This window comes from Apaloderma vittatum, unplaced genomic scaffold, assembly GCF_000703405.1.
Source record: "Apaloderma vittatum isolate BGI_N311 unplaced genomic scaffold, ASM70340v1 scaffold5854, whole genome shotgun sequence".
NCBI classification, from domain to species: domain Eukaryota; kingdom Metazoa; phylum Chordata; class Aves; order Trogoniformes; family Trogonidae; genus Apaloderma; species Apaloderma vittatum.
Genome location: NW_009710819.1, coordinates 16370 through 34457, shown reverse-complemented (window position 1 = coordinate 34457; position 18088 = coordinate 16370). Strand labels below are relative to the sequence as shown.

The window sequence follows — 18088 nt, the reverse complement described above, 5'->3', positions numbered from 1 at the left end:
AAGTAAAAGGCCAACAGAAGAACTGTTAGTGTTAATAGTTCTGTGCACTCTTTAGGCTTCTCCTAAAACTAAAATGCTTCTGTAGGGAAGTGATAGCGTCTTCATATGTGACCCTGGGACTACTGTAAAATGCTGAAGGCTCATCCCCACAGGTGTCAGACACCATAACTGCATGGCTGTATTTCCAAATTGCTCTATTTTCTACAGTTCCATTCTACATTTATCACTATTTCTAATGAATTTCACTATTTCCAGGAGTATGTTAGATATTTTTTCTTAAAGCAGGATGTATATTATTTTTAGCAGTGGTCCGTTCACCTGCTGAATTAGGTACAGAACCTAAATAAAGGACAGTAACTGGCTGCTTCCAAGTACAAAAAAAAAAATGATATTCAAAAGAAAGCAAGCAGGTGATGTGTTACTTGCATGTGCTGTTATAATCTCTGCTGGAAAAATATTTCTATGTTGGTACAGGGTGCCAGAGAAATTTAATTACTGAACTCCACAAGCCATGTATCAAAAGACAAGATATTTCTTCTATTCTGGTTTGATGCCAGTATAGATTCTATTTGAAGGCAGTTGATTTCCAATGCAGAAAAAAACCCCTAACCCCCCAAAAAACCCAAACAAAAAAAAACCCCAAACAGGCACAAGAACTATTTAGAGCAAGGACACAGAACAGTTCACGGCAACTGGAAGAATAGGTCAGGGCTGTGGTGGCACAAGTCCTGCAGATCAAGGAAAGAGGTGGAAAATTCACCTAGAACTTCATTCTAGCTAATACTTCTTTCAAGGTAATATTACACAACTCCCACTAAATGAGACACATCTCTTTTTCAGATATATCTAGAAAGGGAGAAAAAAAAAAAACTCAGGAGGGAAAATCATATCCAGTATTTGCAGTACTCCAGGATCTGCTCTCAGGGACATTTCCAACTGAATCACAGGAAAGCCCGTGCCTGCCAGGTCCCTGCCTGCCTGGAAGGACGGCAATGCATCAGAGCAGGCTAATATTGCTTTTTTCTGGAGCAAACCAGCCAGCACAGACCCTAAGAATTTGTCCATCCAGAGACCCTAGGAATCACAGCCAGTCAAAAAGAAGGTAATTAAATAGAAATAGCAACTGCTTGATGGTAACACTGAGCTCTAGCCCTACAGCCTTCCCGTCTGCCACGTTCCTCCTTCCCCCAAGAGCAGTCTCAGGAACAGATTTTCTCTGGCGGTTCACAGTGCTGTTGGATCACCTCGGCAAGGTCAAGACACCGCAAAATTCGCCATTTTTCAGCAGCCAGCTCCTCCTTGGATACTTGGCCCAGCAGTTTTTTGGCAAAGAGGTTCTGATCCTGCATGAAAAGTCCCACAGCAGACCTGGGGGCTTGAGGGAAGTTCTCTAGGCAACCACTTGTGAAACAGAAGTTGATTTTCTTTTCACGTCTCATCCCTGGTCCTCTTTCTTCAATCCAAGTCAGAGGTCTAGCATGGAGGAGAAGAGAAAACAAAGAGTATTTATGAAGAAATTAAATCAAGAGTTATAGTTTATGCTTTTTTTCCCTCAGCATTTACAGAAAATGCCCTAATAAATGCACCATATTTTAAATTTCAGTCATTGCAATTTCAGGTAACGTGTTCTGACCAACATGCATTGAGGTTACAGAGTTGAACACCAGGCAACAGTCTTAACGCGGCCCCTGCTTCATGCCATGACTTCCAGTTCACCATCTAAGCTCTCTCCAGCTTTGCCTTCCCTACCTGCAAAGTGAGGCCAGCAGTGTCTAGCCATCTCACAGGCAAGAGGGAAGCTTCATCTGTTTGTGGACTTGCATGAGAAGTACAGTTAAACATCCAAGTATTTTGTGCATGACTAAATCACACCTAAACTCACAAGGCCTTCAATGTCTCATCATTCTCCCAGTAAGAATGTCACTCAGGTGCATAATGATGACCTGGGTGCTACTGTGCAAGCTGACCACCAGCCCTTTAGGGTGAGCGGGACCCACTTCAAGTTCACTCATGAAGACATTAGTGTCTGCACTTTCAGAACTTCTCAAATCCTTTTCTTTATCTTCACCAGGAGCACTGAGCTGATTCTAAAGATTATACCAGAAGATGTCTGTTTTGCTTGTTTCAACTACATAGACTCTCAGGCGTGGCTGTCTTAATCAGAGCAAAGTCCTGCCAACTTGACAACCACGGTCTCCAGGCCAAGCATTGCTGCTGGTGGCTACTGACTGGCATAGCTCACAGGTCCTCACACTTTCCCTCCCGACTTCCCAGTTTAGCTGAGGAGCTGTGGAACATGCTGCATCGCTTCAGGGATCTTAACAGACTCCCTGGCCTAACACTGCAAAGGCTTTGAGGAATGGTCTTCAACACCAGCCACAGCCACGATCCTCCTGCTCTTTTGTCAACTGCCTAAACCATGCCATTACCTTTCCACAGCCCATTCATCAGCACTCGCTACTGCCTGTGTTCAGAGGATGCACATTATTTTCCTTACTTGGTTATTGATGGCCCTTCCACAGCCCATTACGGCCCATTTTAGTCTGCCACTCACAAATTACGAGGGCATCAATAGCATGAAAGAATAAATTCTGTCTCCAAGTACTGCCCGTTAAATCTTCAATATCATTAGATCTGGAAAGAAAGTCCTTGTCAGTCTACCCTGAACACATTCTGCAGAGCACTCAACTTAATGATTCTGCACCTTTCATCTTTCACGCTTTAGGATTTAGATTCTTTATTCACATCATTTTACCAATTACTCTTTGCTCACCTGTACTAACACACCCCCCCTACAAATTAAGCATGGCCAGATGAACCTGATGAACAGAATAAAACAACTCGAGAAAACCAAAAAAGGACCCAAATCACAGTCTGCAAAACACACCCAAAAAAGTCCTCAGAGGACTAATAAATGCAAAGACACTGTGCATTTTAGGAATTCCCAAGGCTACATGTTGTCGGAGGTCAAAAGGGTGCTTGAGGGCCGTATCACTTGGTGCTTTCTAAGTTCTCACCCTCCTTCCCTGGGGTGCTGCCTGTTGATCTGGATCAGAGGCAGTCTGCTGAGCAAGCTGGGTTTTGCACTGACTCAACAGAGCTGGTTTTATGTTTTTCAGGCCACTGTTACTCAAAGCTGCTTTATCTCAAGTAGGCAAGTATGAAGAAACCACTGGGCAGGCACGGGCAAAGATCTCCATCACGGAACAGAGTGGGAGTCCTTTGTACGATCCAAAACAGGGTCATCTCCCTGGGGTGATCTAAAGCACACCAATGCACACTAATGACCAGGCTCAAGCATATGTCATCATCTCCTCCAGCTTGGGGAAGCCACTGAACCAGAAGCACAATCACGCACAGCAGGCAGAATTTAATCAAAGTGATTAAAACGAATTTAGATCAGTAAGCAGGAAAATACTGATTTTACTAATAGATGTATCTTTTTCTGTGATGAGATTTTTAGGTATTTTCCCCAAAAGAGGTTGATGCTACTTGATTGGTAACCAAAACATGTTATTTTTTAATTAACAACAACTTCTACACTGAAATTAGTCCCTTTCTGCTATAATGATACGTATGCTGCAAGCCTGCACATTATTTAAGCGATTCTGTAGCTCAAAAAAAGGATCTGTATTTTGCCAGAAAATTATGAAGAACTGTAATTTTTTTAACAGATAATTTACCCATTTTCATTAAAGATTTATATCAAAGTATTATCTGGCTATGGATATAGTTAGTTACTTAGGAGTGTCAGCAGTGTTACTTAGAAGCAACAAATGCAGCATTTTTGGTAGCTGAATAAAGACACATTAAACATTTTGGACAGTTAAAGAAGAAAAAGAAAGTTTAACCAAACACTAGCAAACCACTTTTACACTGACTTTTTACAAAGCAAACACTACCTGCAGTGAAGAAACCAAAAAAAGTCATTTTGCCTTTTCAGATTTTAGACTGGTAGAGCTCTCCTAGCTACATTTTAATCAGAGATTGCAAGAGACTTTGTTTTTCTGACTCCTTGTTTCTTCAAAAAATGAGTGGCCCTACTCAGACTGTCCTCGTTTGTTAAACAAACTAAACCAAAGCGAACACTCTTTGTACTTGCAGAAGAACAAAGCTGGTTTCACGCTGAGGCCACTCAGCTTAATATTTTATGCAGCAATTTCTGCAGAAAGCATGAATTACATGATTTTTTTTATGGATGTTCAATTTGAAGGTTTTTATTAGACTTTGTAAGCTTAGATCTCTACAAACATTATTTCAAACATTTATTGCCACAGCATGTGTTCAGAAAGTGTCTTCAGTTTCTCTTAAACGCTTGTCTTTTCATGCTTTGAAAATGCTGATTTTTTTTATTTGCCATGCAATCAAAAAGGGCTACCTTAACCTTGGGTGGGAATGAGACAATTAGACCCTACCTCTAGCAAACATCAAAAGAGACGTTGCCCAAATCATTACCTCTCCAGCTCACAATAAAAATTCATTTTTGACATTTATGGAATCCAAGCTCTGTAATCCCAGGACAGGAACTGCAGTCCCAAACCAGCCGTGCTGTCAGTAGAGGTTTGGCTTTTCTGGGATTGCTCAACGTTTTATCAGAGAGAGGCTGTCAGCTCAACTGTTTTGGAAACACAACAGAGGCAGAGGTCATCCCTCCGATAGCTAGGCGTCAGGCATTAACACACACCTCCAAAATCCACCCAGGGACAGATGAGCAGCCAGCACAGCGGAGACAGACTATAGTCCTTGCACAAATCCCTGCTTAACACGCAGAACATAGGCTGCTGCATTCTGCACCTGCTGCATTTTCCACGGCAGAAAACAGCTTGAATTAACCTGATTTCTCAAGGTTAGTGCAATCATGCCTTTCAAAAAAGGACAGGATTGCTCTCAGGAACAGTGCAGATCTTTCTCATCCTTCAGTGAAATATACGTTGGGCAAATTTGGGCTGTAACACCATCACCACGACTGCCGGGCTGTAACTTTGCTCGATGGAGAGTGGGCCAAATTCTCTACTGCTGTAACTCCACTGACGTCAATGGGGGAAGGTCGCAGGAAACACGGCCCCGCCACCGAACAGAATACAGGAACGCTATGCAACTTTCCAGCCGGCATAAATTATCCCAGAGACAGAAAGCCGACTGTCCCCGAGGTAATTAAAAAGCTCACGGTGACAAAACGCTCAGTGACCCACGCAAACAGTAGTGGGCTAGGTAAAGCAGGTGCCTGTCACTGCTGTAGTGCAGCGGGGGGGGGGGGGGGGGGAAACACGTAATGCAGATAGGGCTCTGTATCTAGCAAATATCTTACATAGCAGCTAAGAACTACCTAGGGGCAGGACAGCCAGGGAAACGTTTAAGCCACCCACTAGTTCCACCTGCTGGAATTAGTTCAAAAGCTCACTCTACTTCACAGCTACTCCTGTTACTGGCAAATTGCTCAGAGTAAATAAACAGAGCTCGTATACAGAGTTCTGTCCTCGCACAACTGCATTTTAAAAGGAATTGGAAACGAAGTTTTATTTAAAGAGGAAGGAAGATTGCTGAGAGAGGATGCTAATCCCACGATAAAATGCAGTGAGCTTTGTAGGACTGGCTGATAAAATGCTTAACTAGACCCGTGGTGAAATTAACAGCTCAAATGAGACCTGATTATCCACTCTCCAATTAACTAGTCCTTCAGGTTATTACTTTTTTAAACTAAACACTTATCTAAAATTCTTAAAGAGGTAAACATTTGTGTTTGGTGGGGTTTTTTTCCTTTTTTGTTATTGAGTTTTTTTTTGTTTTAAGTGTTCTTAAGTGCAACAAAAAAGAGCAATTTATTACAAATGATGATAGGCCAGAATATTTCCCCATGGGATCTTATATTCTCCTGCTCTCCCTAGTCTTCTCATATGTCTCTTGTCATATGTCTCTGAAGGGGTCACCTGTCTCAAAGGCAGAGTGTGTTATATGGAAAAACAGGAAAACAGGAGTGAAGAGAAAGGAACAAACTGCTCAATGACCATTCCTACCTCCTAGGAAACACACAGAGCTTGGGTAACCTCTCTGTACCTTTTCATGTCAGACAATTCTCAAGTTGCACCTACAGCATGCAGTAAACCATCATTGTATGTAACTTCAACCTATCTGAAAGGACATGACCTCCATGCGGATGGCACCAGATGACCAAACTGAAGAGTTTCCAGAAAAATACACTACCAGCCTTTGGACTATGTTGAGGACTCAATTCACAGTATGAAACACTGATAACTTACTTCATGGTCATATAATATTTAAAAATATACTATTTTATAGCAATGCCATTATAAATGCATTATTTGATAGCAAGGCTATCATACAATAAAAGGGAGATCAAACTCATTATTTTAAAATGCATCATCAGGAGAGTTTTCTACAAGAAAGTCATAGTGCAATGATTAGCAAAAATAACAAGTAATTGTGGCTGCAGGACACTCGGTCTGACACATTCATGCAACAAAAGCAAAAAGACAAGAAATGAGAAACAGACTGTCGTCCTACTCAGGAAAAATCAAGGAAACTTCAGGACTGCAGATTAGGCATTACTCAAGAGCAAACTTTGCATGTTGGCCTTTCAGCAGTTTACTACACTTCTACTTGAAATGTGTAATTTTCTCTTAACCTCCAGCTAGTACTACATACCAGCACAAACATTAAGAGTGTAAGCTAAGTATTGTAACTAAAGCATTAGCTTTTCAAATAGCCACATATTTTCAACCTTTAAAGAAAGGTTAGCTTTCAATGTGCAGCTGGAAGGTCTGATGCTAAACAAAATATAGCCTGCCTCTGCACAAGCTTTCAGAGTACAAGAGTAGGGTCTTTCAATCTTGAGAATAGTAAAACATATTATGGGCCCATTCCTGCATTCAGACATCAGAAAGCTTTTAAATCATCTTGTGCTTTTTAGCAGTCACTGTTTTTAGCAGTCACTGGTGGTGACTCTTTTCACTGCGATTACTATAAGGAAGTATTTTCAGGTCTGTTTCCCACACACTTCCATGCCAGCATCCACTCATTCCGTTTCCACAGGAGGAAGAGAGGATGCGGAACTCCTGCAGATGACACCTGAGGAGCCCAGCTCACCTGCTGCCACGGCCATTACTCACTTCTTGTTTGTCGTCTGAAAGTGAACAGTCATTCTGGAATAATTCTTATCCTTCTGCTTTTCTCTGGTGGCAGAGGTAACAGTGAGGTCTCCAAAGAGGTCAATCAGCCAAGTAAGTCGGGCAATTCCACTGAACGCTGGGAATCCTGCTTTGTTTTCATCGAGGACACTACCTGGTGCAACAGGAACAGAAAATCTTGAGAAATGGAAAAGAGAAAAATACCCTCTGCATAGGAACGGTTGAAGAAACGGCAGTGTTGCAGGTTTAGAGACCAGGGTGTAGAGAGGCCATGAGTGGATGGATTGTGCATGCAAGCCAACAAACATGGTCAACCTTCAAATGGATCTGCTGATCTATGATAGAGAAGGCTGCACAAAGTATATATACAACAAACCCTTCAGGACACGTTGAGGACAGGAGGGTGTATATGGATTCAACAAGGGAATAAAAAGAAAACAATGGCTCGAAAAATCTCTTCTTCGGGGGCCAAACACCAGTGTGGAAGAAAAAGGTCCCCAGTAGAAATTGGGACACTTCCTCATAGCTCATCCTCCTCTCTGAGACCAATATGAATGAGAAATTGGTCATTATCACCAAAGTACAGAAGGAATGAAGAATTGCTCTCTCCTCCACATAAGGCTTACGTTCCTCACCAGGCAGCAGAAATAGATTAGCAAGGCAACAACCCGCAGAAGACAACTGTTAAACTAAAGGTGGTTTTCAGACAGTTCTCTAACTTCATGGAAACATCCAGAACTGACATAGAATCATCATCTCTGTCTCTAGCCAGTTTATGGACAGACTCTCATCTAAAAGGAGTGATTGAAGCCTGGGAGGACTGGTGTCCCTGTGGAGCAGGCAGACAAATCCAGATGAACTTCTAGTTCTACACAGTTACTGACCTGTGAAATGCAATGTTCCCTTCACCAGGTCTTTCCCAGCCACCTCTTTTTTCAGCTGCTTGTACTCTTCAGTCAAAAGCTCAATATGTTCCACATGAAGTACTTTATCTGCCATTAAAAAAAAAAAAGACCAAAAACGTCACACGAAAAATCAGGACAGATTAAGAAAGAACTTTCTGTGTTAATCAAAGGCACATCTAAACAGGAAAGGCTTCACCAGTCACCACTGGGAACTCACTTAGAAATATTCTCACGCAGGGCTGGCAAAATGATGTCAGGAAGAAAATCAAACACGGGTCCTGTGCTGAGGCATCAATCTGGGTTAAGGATTTTCAGGAGACAACAAATACAGAGACCACAGGAACAGTAGCCACTATGTTTAACTGAAACTCTGTAATGAAACCCAATACCCAACTAAGCCTGAAACATGAGTCTTCAAAGTAAAAGATGGATTAATTCTTGGCCTCTTCTCCCCCAACATATTTCCTTATTCTGCATTTTTCTTGTCAGGGTAGTAGGAAAGAAAAAGGAGGAGGAAAAATAGCATAATAGTCAGACCCAGACTGTAACAATATGTTAAAGAGTACTCCCTTCCATTGCAATTAATTGGGCTACTTTGGAACAGAGGTTATCCAATACATGTTGAATGTGGCTCTCATTCAATACGTGTCTTTATGGAAGGTTTCCAGGAGTCAACTTAGGCTGCTGACAGTAACTGCTGCTGCTTCAGGAGAAGAGACATAAATTCTGCTCAATGGGAAGCCATTTGGCGAGCAACAAGGCATGAAGTGGTGTTCATACTGGGAAACAGCAAAGCAGAAATCTTATACCTCCGGTGTTTCAGGACAAAAGTCACCAAAAAATTTTTTTAAATAGTGCACCTTGTCCAAATGGTTTGCACCCTGTTCCCACCCAGCACTATTGGTTCCTTGCAGCCCCGCACATCCCCACCGGCCTAAACTGAATTGCCAGCTTCTGATCCTGGGCACTACAGGGATGGAACCACACGCTTTCCAGAAATAAAGAGATTTTGCTTAGAGACAAGCTATCTTTCAGACAAGGATGCCTTGCTGGTCTGCAACACCATGAGCAGCTGTGTGTGACCAGCACAAACACTACAAGTCACAGGAGCCGTTTCCAGTTTCATTTTCAGGGAGAGAGAGGACAGGGAACTGCACAAGTCCAATGGTTACACTTACCACACACTTCTGTGACAGAATTTTCCTTCTCTAACTGCATTCTTAGTGTCACAAGCAGAGATCAGCATTTTTGTGAGAGCAAACATGCCTTACTCTTAGCACCGACATTTGTGTGTTTAATTCCCTATCAGCATATAGCGTAAATCCTAGATTGACACATGACTGAGACAGGCATACTCCCTCAAATGTCATGATAAATAATAGATTGGAGCCTTGACTTTGGAGTTTGATGCATGTGGTACTATCCAAGAGGTAATACTGTTTACACCCTTGAGAATCAATGTGTTACCTTTTTGCTCAGCCATCTCCCAGAGCTCATGGGCTGCCTTGGCAGACAAAGCCATGGGGTACTCAACCAGGACATGTTTTCCAGCTTCTAAAAACATCCTGAAAGGGATACGAAGTCAGTCTTTAAGAAACATATCGTGATAATTGTCTCTTCCCACTGTGCAAGCTGCTTCTCATTCCCACAGTCATCCCAGTATGGAGAAATGCACAATGCAGAGTAACAGAAATAAATGGCAAGTTTCCTGGCCAGAATGGTGCAGTGGCTATATCACACATTTAAATAACACAAGAGCTAGGTTTAATCCTCCTTTCCCACAGAATACCCTCATGCACCTACACCAAGTCACTAAAATGCCGCAGTGTTGACCACTGCAATTTCTAGCTTTCAGACAACTTGAGTGGCCGGAATGGGACACCGGAGCGCCCTTCCTTTACCCAATCTGTATGAAAATGCTTTGAATCCTGGTTAAGGCTGCATGTCCATTGAACACAGGTGTAGAGGTATGCAACTCGAATTAATTGGGAAATGAATGCATCTGAAATTCCACTCTTTTCCAGGGCTTATTTGGTGTTCCAGGGAACTCACTATCATTCACTTTAGACTTCTAGTCTGGCAGGCTCTTCTCCACTGTCTACATCCTTTCCCACAACAGCTTCACACAGGCCTTCTATGCTTCTAAATTATGGAAGGTAGGGGGGAAACCCCAACCAAAAAAACACCTCAAAATACCTGATGGTTTCTTCATGGCTTCTGTTCTCTGTGCTGATGAACGCTGCATGGATCTCTTTGCTTCTTAGAGCATCTTCCAGGCTTATCTGCTTGGCCTCATTAATATTGCCAAAACTTCTCCTGTGTATTTACAATAAATACAACTGTCACAGTCCATTCTTCCCATTCTTAAGTTGTGCAACAGCATTTAGAATTTTTTCCCGTGGACTACTGTCTCACTGAGCTCACCCAGGGTAGAATAAAGGCAGCTTGTTATCCAGGAAGGCACTGAGTACTTACAGACAGAAGTGGAGCACACAAAAGAAGAGAACAGATGGGCCAGGGCATAGGTGGTGGTATCAGTACAGTAACTGTTCTGCTACTGAAGCGTAAAGTGCTTTTGGTTTTGTCTTGGTGTTTTGGGTTTTTTTAAAATAAGCATCATTGAAAAAGAGCCATTTTTAGAGTCATTTGAAGAAGGACAGTGTTCCTATGGGAGGACATGGACAACATGGACAGAAACCACTTGAGTCGGCAGGGCCATGTGCAGCTGCAAGTATGGACAAGCAGGAAAGGGACAAGGAGCCTCTTGGCTACAATGGCTCACACTCGTGTCAGTGCTAAGGGGAAGGGTCTCTTGGCCACCACCCTGAGCCCATCTCCACTCGAAAACACCACACATGGTGCTCCCCCGCAAAAGCCCTTTGCATTGGTAAAGCCTGGAGCAGACACCTTGACAGTGTCAGGACAGGTGACAGAGGGCAGGAGGGTAGCCCACAAGCAGGTCCCGGCAGCAAAGACAGACAATGTCTGTGTGTGATGGGCATGGAGAGAGCAAGGCAATGAAATCCAGCAAGTTGTCTGGATTTCAACACCACTGTTTCTCAACAAAAGTAGTGGAAATCCCACCTTTAATGTTGTTCAAGGCTAGCTGTAGCACTAGCAAACGCATCAGGGAACCAGGAGTGTGTTTGGCAAGCAGACAAAGTGGATGACCTAATGGGTCCTTTCAGTCTCAGACAACCCTGACTGCACAATTTAAATATAGCTGGAAAAATACATTCACAGTCTGAGTTCCACACATACGTATACTGCCTATTTAAAACCTCTGTGCTGTTATGGGGCAGATAGTCTAAACAGGAATGCTCAGAGGGAGGTATATTCTAAATTTCCACAGCTGTAGGCTAGTGCTTTCTAAGAAGCAACCTTACTGTACATACTAAATTATGAGATTTTCTTTAAAGATATCTACAAGTTCCATACCTGGCTAAAAGAAAAATAAAATTATAATCTTATTATGAAGGTGCAGTATTAGGAGCATTACAACACATTTTTTTGGGTAAAAAATAGAAAAAAATCTTTAAAATTCTTCTAAATTTCTTGTGTTTCTTAAACGTTTCTATAAAAGTCACGCAGACAGTAGCTCATTAGTGTAATTATTGTCTGCACCATCCTAAACCTACAGGAAATTCCAGCCAGACAGAATTGCATTTCATTTTTATCACACAGATCCTACAGTAAGAACATCTCTCAGCTTTTATTTTAGTCATTTCTGCAAGGCATCTCACTAAGGTAACCTATTTGTTCCCTCTTGCAAAGCTTTCTGTGCTCATTTCCTATCTGCCACTCAGAATGATGTCATATTTGCATAAACTTTCCCTTTTCAAACAGCCTTAATTTTAAAATATAAAACTTTGGATATTCATCCCCTGTACCCTTCAAATACTAGTCCTCCACATGGAAAGAAAGGCATGTGCAGCATAAGAAATAAACATTACAAAATATATATTGAACATACTAAGATGAAATTTCTAACCTGGATACAAATCCCAAGAGTTTCAGGTGTTCAGAAGGGCTGGAAGGCATCGGATTCATCAAGTCTCGGATTCGTGCTAAGCCAGCAATTCCAACTCCAACCACCACAGTCCCAAACATTTTGTTAATCTGACCAAAGAGAAAAAAAGCATCATTTTTTAACTTTTAGTGGGAAAAGGAACAGCTAGGAGGGGAGACGGATGGGTTACTTTAGAACTCTGCTTTCATACAGCCAAACCTTATCCAGATGTCAGCAACCAGTGACCTGAGATGTAACGCTATAGGCTACTGAGCTCACTTGCATCCCACTGAAACATGGTCAAGCCATTCAGCCTGTCACAGAACTGGTCTTGAGACTTTTATTTAACAGCTATTATATCACAGCTCCGGCACAAAGTTCTTCCTTTCCGTGAATAGAAGGCAGACTTCAAAAGCAAAACATTTCTATTTATATCACCACTTCCAGGTTGGAAAGGAGCCAGCAGGTTCTGCAAACCCAGCAGAGCTTTATATAAACCCTGCTGACTTCCTGAGCATCTGCAGCGCAGCCTGCCCCAGGCTGCCCCATGGACATTCACAGTGCAAGGCAGCATAGCCCAAATATTTTGGGACAGGAAGCAAAGAGCCTCTCTTCTTCCCCCGTGTAACCACCAGCACATCCTACAAGGACAAGATGCAACCAACCATCTGATAATTTGGTCAAGACGTTTGCTTGACATTTCCACGCACAAAGCAAGCTCTGCCATCTTTTTAAGGACAAGCAGATACATCTTTCAGATTTACATTTCCCAAAAGTAAATTCCTGACACAATTGCATTACATGGAGGATGAGCTGGATATTGCACTCTCTGGCTGGGCTGCTGGGCCACTGGTAATAAATTTTTCTGCTGGCTGTATGACTTGCTGTTGATTTGCAGAAGCAAGGTGTAACCTTTCAAACCTGCAGTGTTCCACTACCCTGAGGACTAGCAACACTTGGCAAAGTATTTTTAAGATTTACGAGAAAAATAGCCTAAAACAAAGTCAAGTCAGTCCCCCTGCATTTTTTGTTCCATCCTATGACAGCCTCCCTTCAAAGTCTGTTTCTTCTGTTTCACAGAATCATAGAATGGGTTGGGTTAAAAGGGACCTTGAAGATCTAGTTCCCACCCCCCTGCCATGGGCAGGGACACCTCCCATTAGACCCAGTTGCTCGAAGTCCCGTCCAGCCTGGCCTTGACTACTTCCAGGTAGAATCACTGAACTGTAGGGGTTGGAAGGGACCTCTGGAGATCATCTAGTCCAATACTCCTGCTAGAGCAGGTTCACCTAGAGCAGGTGCACAAGATGGCATCCAGATAGGTTTTGAATGTCTCCAGAGAAGGAGACTCTACCACATCTCTGGGTAGCCTGTTCCACTGCTCTGTCACCCTCCTCATGTTTAGACGGAACTTCCTATGTTCACTTTTGTGCCCATTACTTCTTCTTCCATCACTGGGCACCACTGAAAAAACGACTGACGCCATCCTCCTGACATCAATCCTTGAAATATTTATAAGCATTGATAAAATGCCCCCTTGGTCTTCTCCAGACTAAAAGCCCCAAGTGCTTCAGCCTTTCTTCACAACAGATGTTCTAGCCCCCTAATCTTGCAGCCCTTTTCCGTACCCTCTCTAGCAGTTCCCTGTCCTTCTTGAACTGAGGAGCCCAGAACTGGATACGGTACTCTACATGCAACCTCGCCAGAGCAGAGGGCGAGGATGACTTCCCTCAACCTGCTGGCCACACTCTTCTTTATGCACCCCAGGATGCCATTGGCTTTCTTGGCCCCCTCTCCTTTGTGTCCATTTCTCTGGACAATCTGTTTCGGTGTTCTCCTTTCTGCCACTGCTGATCCCTTCACCCAAGTGAACTCTTTTCCACCGCTTCCACAACCTGGCCAAACCCCATCAAATCCTTCTGAGACATAAATGGGTAAGAGGACAACCCCACTTGACAACTTCCTGTTCCTCTTGCCTGATGGGATCACAGTGCAGCAGTACAGACATAAATGACTGTTCTAACAGTGCTAGAGGTTGACAGCTGCTAAGAAATTACATCATCTGGCACAAAGAAAAGAAAAAATTAAAAGCAGACCTCTCTCCAACCACATCATGTCTGGATTTTGTTTCTCTGTAAGCTCCTTCCTATGTATATATTTCTATCTGTGCTGAATTCTGCTTACTTTATACATGCCCAAGGAGTACAAGGGTAAAACACACAGCGGCATGTTTAATATAAAGGAAGAAATGAGCAATATTGGAAGAGTTCTCTAAGGGGATTACAGCAACATATCATTACCAAATATTTGAGTTATAACATGATGACACTGCTATCCAGAGAAGAGAGATGTATAGGGCTGAGAGACTGAGAGATGGGGAAAGGAGGGTAGCTTAACCACACAGCCCATTTTCAGTCTCACCCACAGGCAAAGTCCTGGTCTAGGCTTTCTATGGCCAAAGAGAAAAGAGACTGAGACTTGCAGAATGATCCCAGCTGAAAGGAGCCACTTGGAGGTCACCTGAGCCAAGTCCCACTCAGTCACACCAGGGCCATGCTGAGTTCTGACTGTCCCCACAGATGGGAATCCAGCAACCTCCCAGGGCCCCTGCTGCAGTGCTTGTCCACCCTCACAGCCAGAACCTCATCTTAGCATCTACTCAGAGCTTCCTGTGTTGCCTTTTGCCACTTTGTTGCACATGTCCCAAAAGAGCGGGGCTCCAGCTCCTCCACATCCTTCCATCAGAAAGCTGTAGGTGCCAATAATAACCCCCTCTACCCTTCTTTTCTGGAGGCTGGACAAACCCAGTTCCCTAAGCCTCTCCTTGTTCATCATCTGCTCCAGCCTCCTAACCATCCTGGCAGCTCTCTCTAAGACTCACTCTCGTATTTCCTGTACCAGCATGCACACACCACAGGTGTTGCCAGGTCCTGCTGGCTACACACAGTTCGTGCCAGCAGAGCACACTGCTGTGTCCTGGGGTTCAACTTGTCTACCTGTCCATCTGCAGGGTACTTTCTGACTTTCCAGACAAGCAGTCCCCAACCTGTACTGGTGCACAGAGTTATTCCTCTTTGGATAAGGGACTCTAAGTTTGCTTTTGCTGAACTTCATGATGTTCCTGCCTTCCATTTCTCCAGCCTGCCCAGGCCCCTCTGGTGTGCTGACCACTCTCCACAATTTGATTTCATCCATGGACTTGCTAAAGCTGCACTCCATCATACCGTCCACATAGTTAATCAAGACATTTAACAGCATTAAAGATTAAAGCAAAGCGTGTCCTTTTCCAGCCATGAGGAACCTCCCCTGCTGGCCACTGGGTTTGCAGTTCCTCAGGACCTTTGGATGTACTTGCCTGGTGTGAGGGGCTGCTGTATATCCATTCGGCTCAAGAGCTCTATCACTGTCTTCCTCTATTGTAGGTAATGCTACATTCCCAAAGACTCTGTTAGCAGACTGAAACACAGGTCTGAGGACAGACCTTACTACTGAAAGCCATGGCAAAAAAACAGAAGTACTTTTAATTTCCTCCACCTTGGCCCCATCAGGCAGTAGGCTCATATTTTCTCAGACTTCTTTTGGCTACCAATGTACCCAGAGAAACCTTTCTCATAACTTCTTTGAGCTTCAGCCGAGCTTTGCCTTTCTCAGCTCTGTCCCTACAAGCTTGGTCACTGTCTCTATGTCCCTCCTGGATAGTCCCTCTCAGCTTGTGCCCTTTCTTTTTGTGTTTGAGCTCAGTCAGGAGGTCTCTGTCAGTCCACACTAGTTCTCTGCCATGCCTGGCTCTGTTTGCAGCACACTGGAGTGGGCCATCTGTTCTTCTGAGAAGGTCCTCTCTGTAGATCAGCCTCAGCCCTTCTTGCCCCTCAGGGCAGTGTCCTATAGGACCTTGCTAAGCAGAGCCATCAGAAAGCCAAAACAAAGGTTTTCTGAAGTAAATGGTTGTAATTCTTTAAAATTTGTTTTGATAGAGGGCTCCAGTGTGAGTCAGGAAGAGGTCACCAGAGGTTTAGAAGCAGTCCAGCTGGAGAGCAGCTGATCGGGGGCTTACTTTAAATTCAGAAATTTTCAAGGTTACTGGAGTATTAAGCTGTTAATATTTGCTTACTGCCTTTACTGGGAGTGGGAGTCACACAGCAGACAAATTCCCCTAAACCTCCTACAATCATCTTCTTTTCAGGAATTGCCTTTTTTTTTTTTTCTGGTGAGCTGCTGACCTCTTATTCAATGAAGCAGAAAAGATGGAGGAGCCACCTACCACCTTCTCCCACTGTCATGAACAAAGAACATCGCTCAGCAGATGCTCAAGTTGCTCAACATCAACATTTTTGTCTCTCCTTTGAAAAAACTTTCCCCGTTTTATTTGGCGAACCCCTTCTGACCTCCCCAAAAGTCACATTTAAGGGAAGCAAGATAATTCAAGCCAGGAACAAAACCTGTTACTATGCAACCTGTTGCCACAGCAACCAGCCATCCGGTGCAGGTCAAGGTTATGCGGGCTAATACAGCATCCACACGGAAAGAGAGCTACTAAATGTACATTACAGAACCTTTGCTTATGTGTGTAGCTAAGAGAAAAATCACTATGTCTGCATCCCTGCTGTTGCTTTTTATTACCCTCATTTTGCTCACACAACAAATCCTCAAGCTGCTCAGGAAGAAAAGTAAATTAAATGGTTTTTTTGAACTTTCATGAACCAGGTAAGACAATATTCATCTGAGAGGCCAGATGAATGTACAAAAATTTAGTCATTTCAGACTTCTACATGAGGATAACAGCTATCTTTCAAGTACAAAAAACAATGAATGAGGAAGACCAAACTGCAAACGGCTGTGCCTGCTTTCCCTGCCTTTTTCTTATAATTGGTGACTTCAGTTAAGACTTTGACAAAAAAACTTTCAGAGGCATTTTCCAGGCCGCTGAACTTTGCCTCCTCTCATACTGAAAAAATTGCAGAGTAACCCATAGAAGAGTACATCAGTCAGTGTCCGAAAGCCATTTTCTCTGCCCTTTCCTAACTGGCTGTAAGAAAGCAAAGGGGCTGGTGAGAAGATTAGACAGGGATGTTCTTTGGTGCTCACAGATAGTCACTGAAGAGCATTCCCCACACCCAGCGGCAGCCCTGCAAGCCCCACCAAGGGTTCTCTCAGAACTGGGGCGGGGGTACAGCGACTGCCAACTGGTACGGGAGCTCTTCCCCACTGATAGCCAGCACAAATGGCTCCTCTTACCGAGGGAGATGAGTCCTGCACAACACAGAAGGGGGGCTGAGAAAGGTATTTGGCTGAAGAAGGTAATGTATCCTGCACTCACGGATCATTGTCCTGTCACCCCTCTGCTCTCTGTTGAGTTTTCTGTGCTTCTGCTGCTTATTTCTGCTGATCTGGGCTACTCTGCAGCAAAAAAACCCATAACCCAACTGCTCTATACCAGACTATTTTTGCAAAATTTATCAGTAAAACAGGAATATTCAGCAGTAAAACAAGCAACAGAGTAAACCCAGAGGTATCTGTCACCCAGCAAATGTGTTCCTCCCCAGCAGGACTTCAGCTCCTACATCCCAAAAACAGTGACACTCACTGAGGTAAGTTTAAGGGAAGCAAGGCTTATGTCTGTTTTGTGCAACATTGCTAAGGCCATGCAAAGCCAGTGCTGAAGCAAGCTAAAAGCCAGAGATTAAGAATTATCTCCCCTTCAAGAACATTTTTCATGGCATATCTAGACATTACAGGATGAGAACGTGTACCTTCTCTCACTATATACAGAGAATTTCAGTAAGCCTCATGCATTCTCCCTGCCATTTTCAAAGTCTCATTTCCACAGGTATGAATGAGTGAAACACTTCAGTGAATCATAGAATCATAGAATGGCCTAGGCTGGGAGGGACCTTAGAGATCATCTAATCCAACCTCCCTGTCATGGGCAGGGACACCTCTCAGCTAGATCAGGCTACTCAAGGCTCCGTCCAACTTGGCCTTGAACCCCTCCAGGGAGGGGGCAGCCACAACATCTCTGGGCAATTTAT

The 18088-nt window shown here is 43.5% G+C and overlaps 1 protein-coding gene across 1 annotated transcript in view; it reads right to left on the bottom strand.

The window, feature by feature from the left end:
* Positions 1 to 1060: 1060 nt before the first annotated feature.
* The window catches only part of BLVRA (biliverdin reductase A), a 29358-nt gene continuing 12330 nt past the window's right edge, over positions 1061 to 18088 (bottom strand). The window contains exons 2-7 of the mRNA XM_009867389.1: positions 12042 to 12169; positions 10247 to 10366; positions 9518 to 9615; positions 8030 to 8137; positions 7128 to 7299; positions 1061 to 1473 (exon numbers count right to left, since the gene is read on the bottom strand). Of these exons, the coding sequence (XP_009865691.1) occupies positions 1200 to 1473; positions 7128 to 7299; positions 8030 to 8137; positions 9518 to 9615; positions 10247 to 10366; positions 12042 to 12160 (891 nt within the window). The 5' untranslated portion in view covers positions 12161 to 12169 and the 3' untranslated portion in view covers positions 1061 to 1199. The remainder of the gene's footprint in view (positions 1474 to 7127; positions 7300 to 8029; positions 8138 to 9517; positions 9616 to 10246; positions 10367 to 12041; positions 12170 to 18088) is intronic.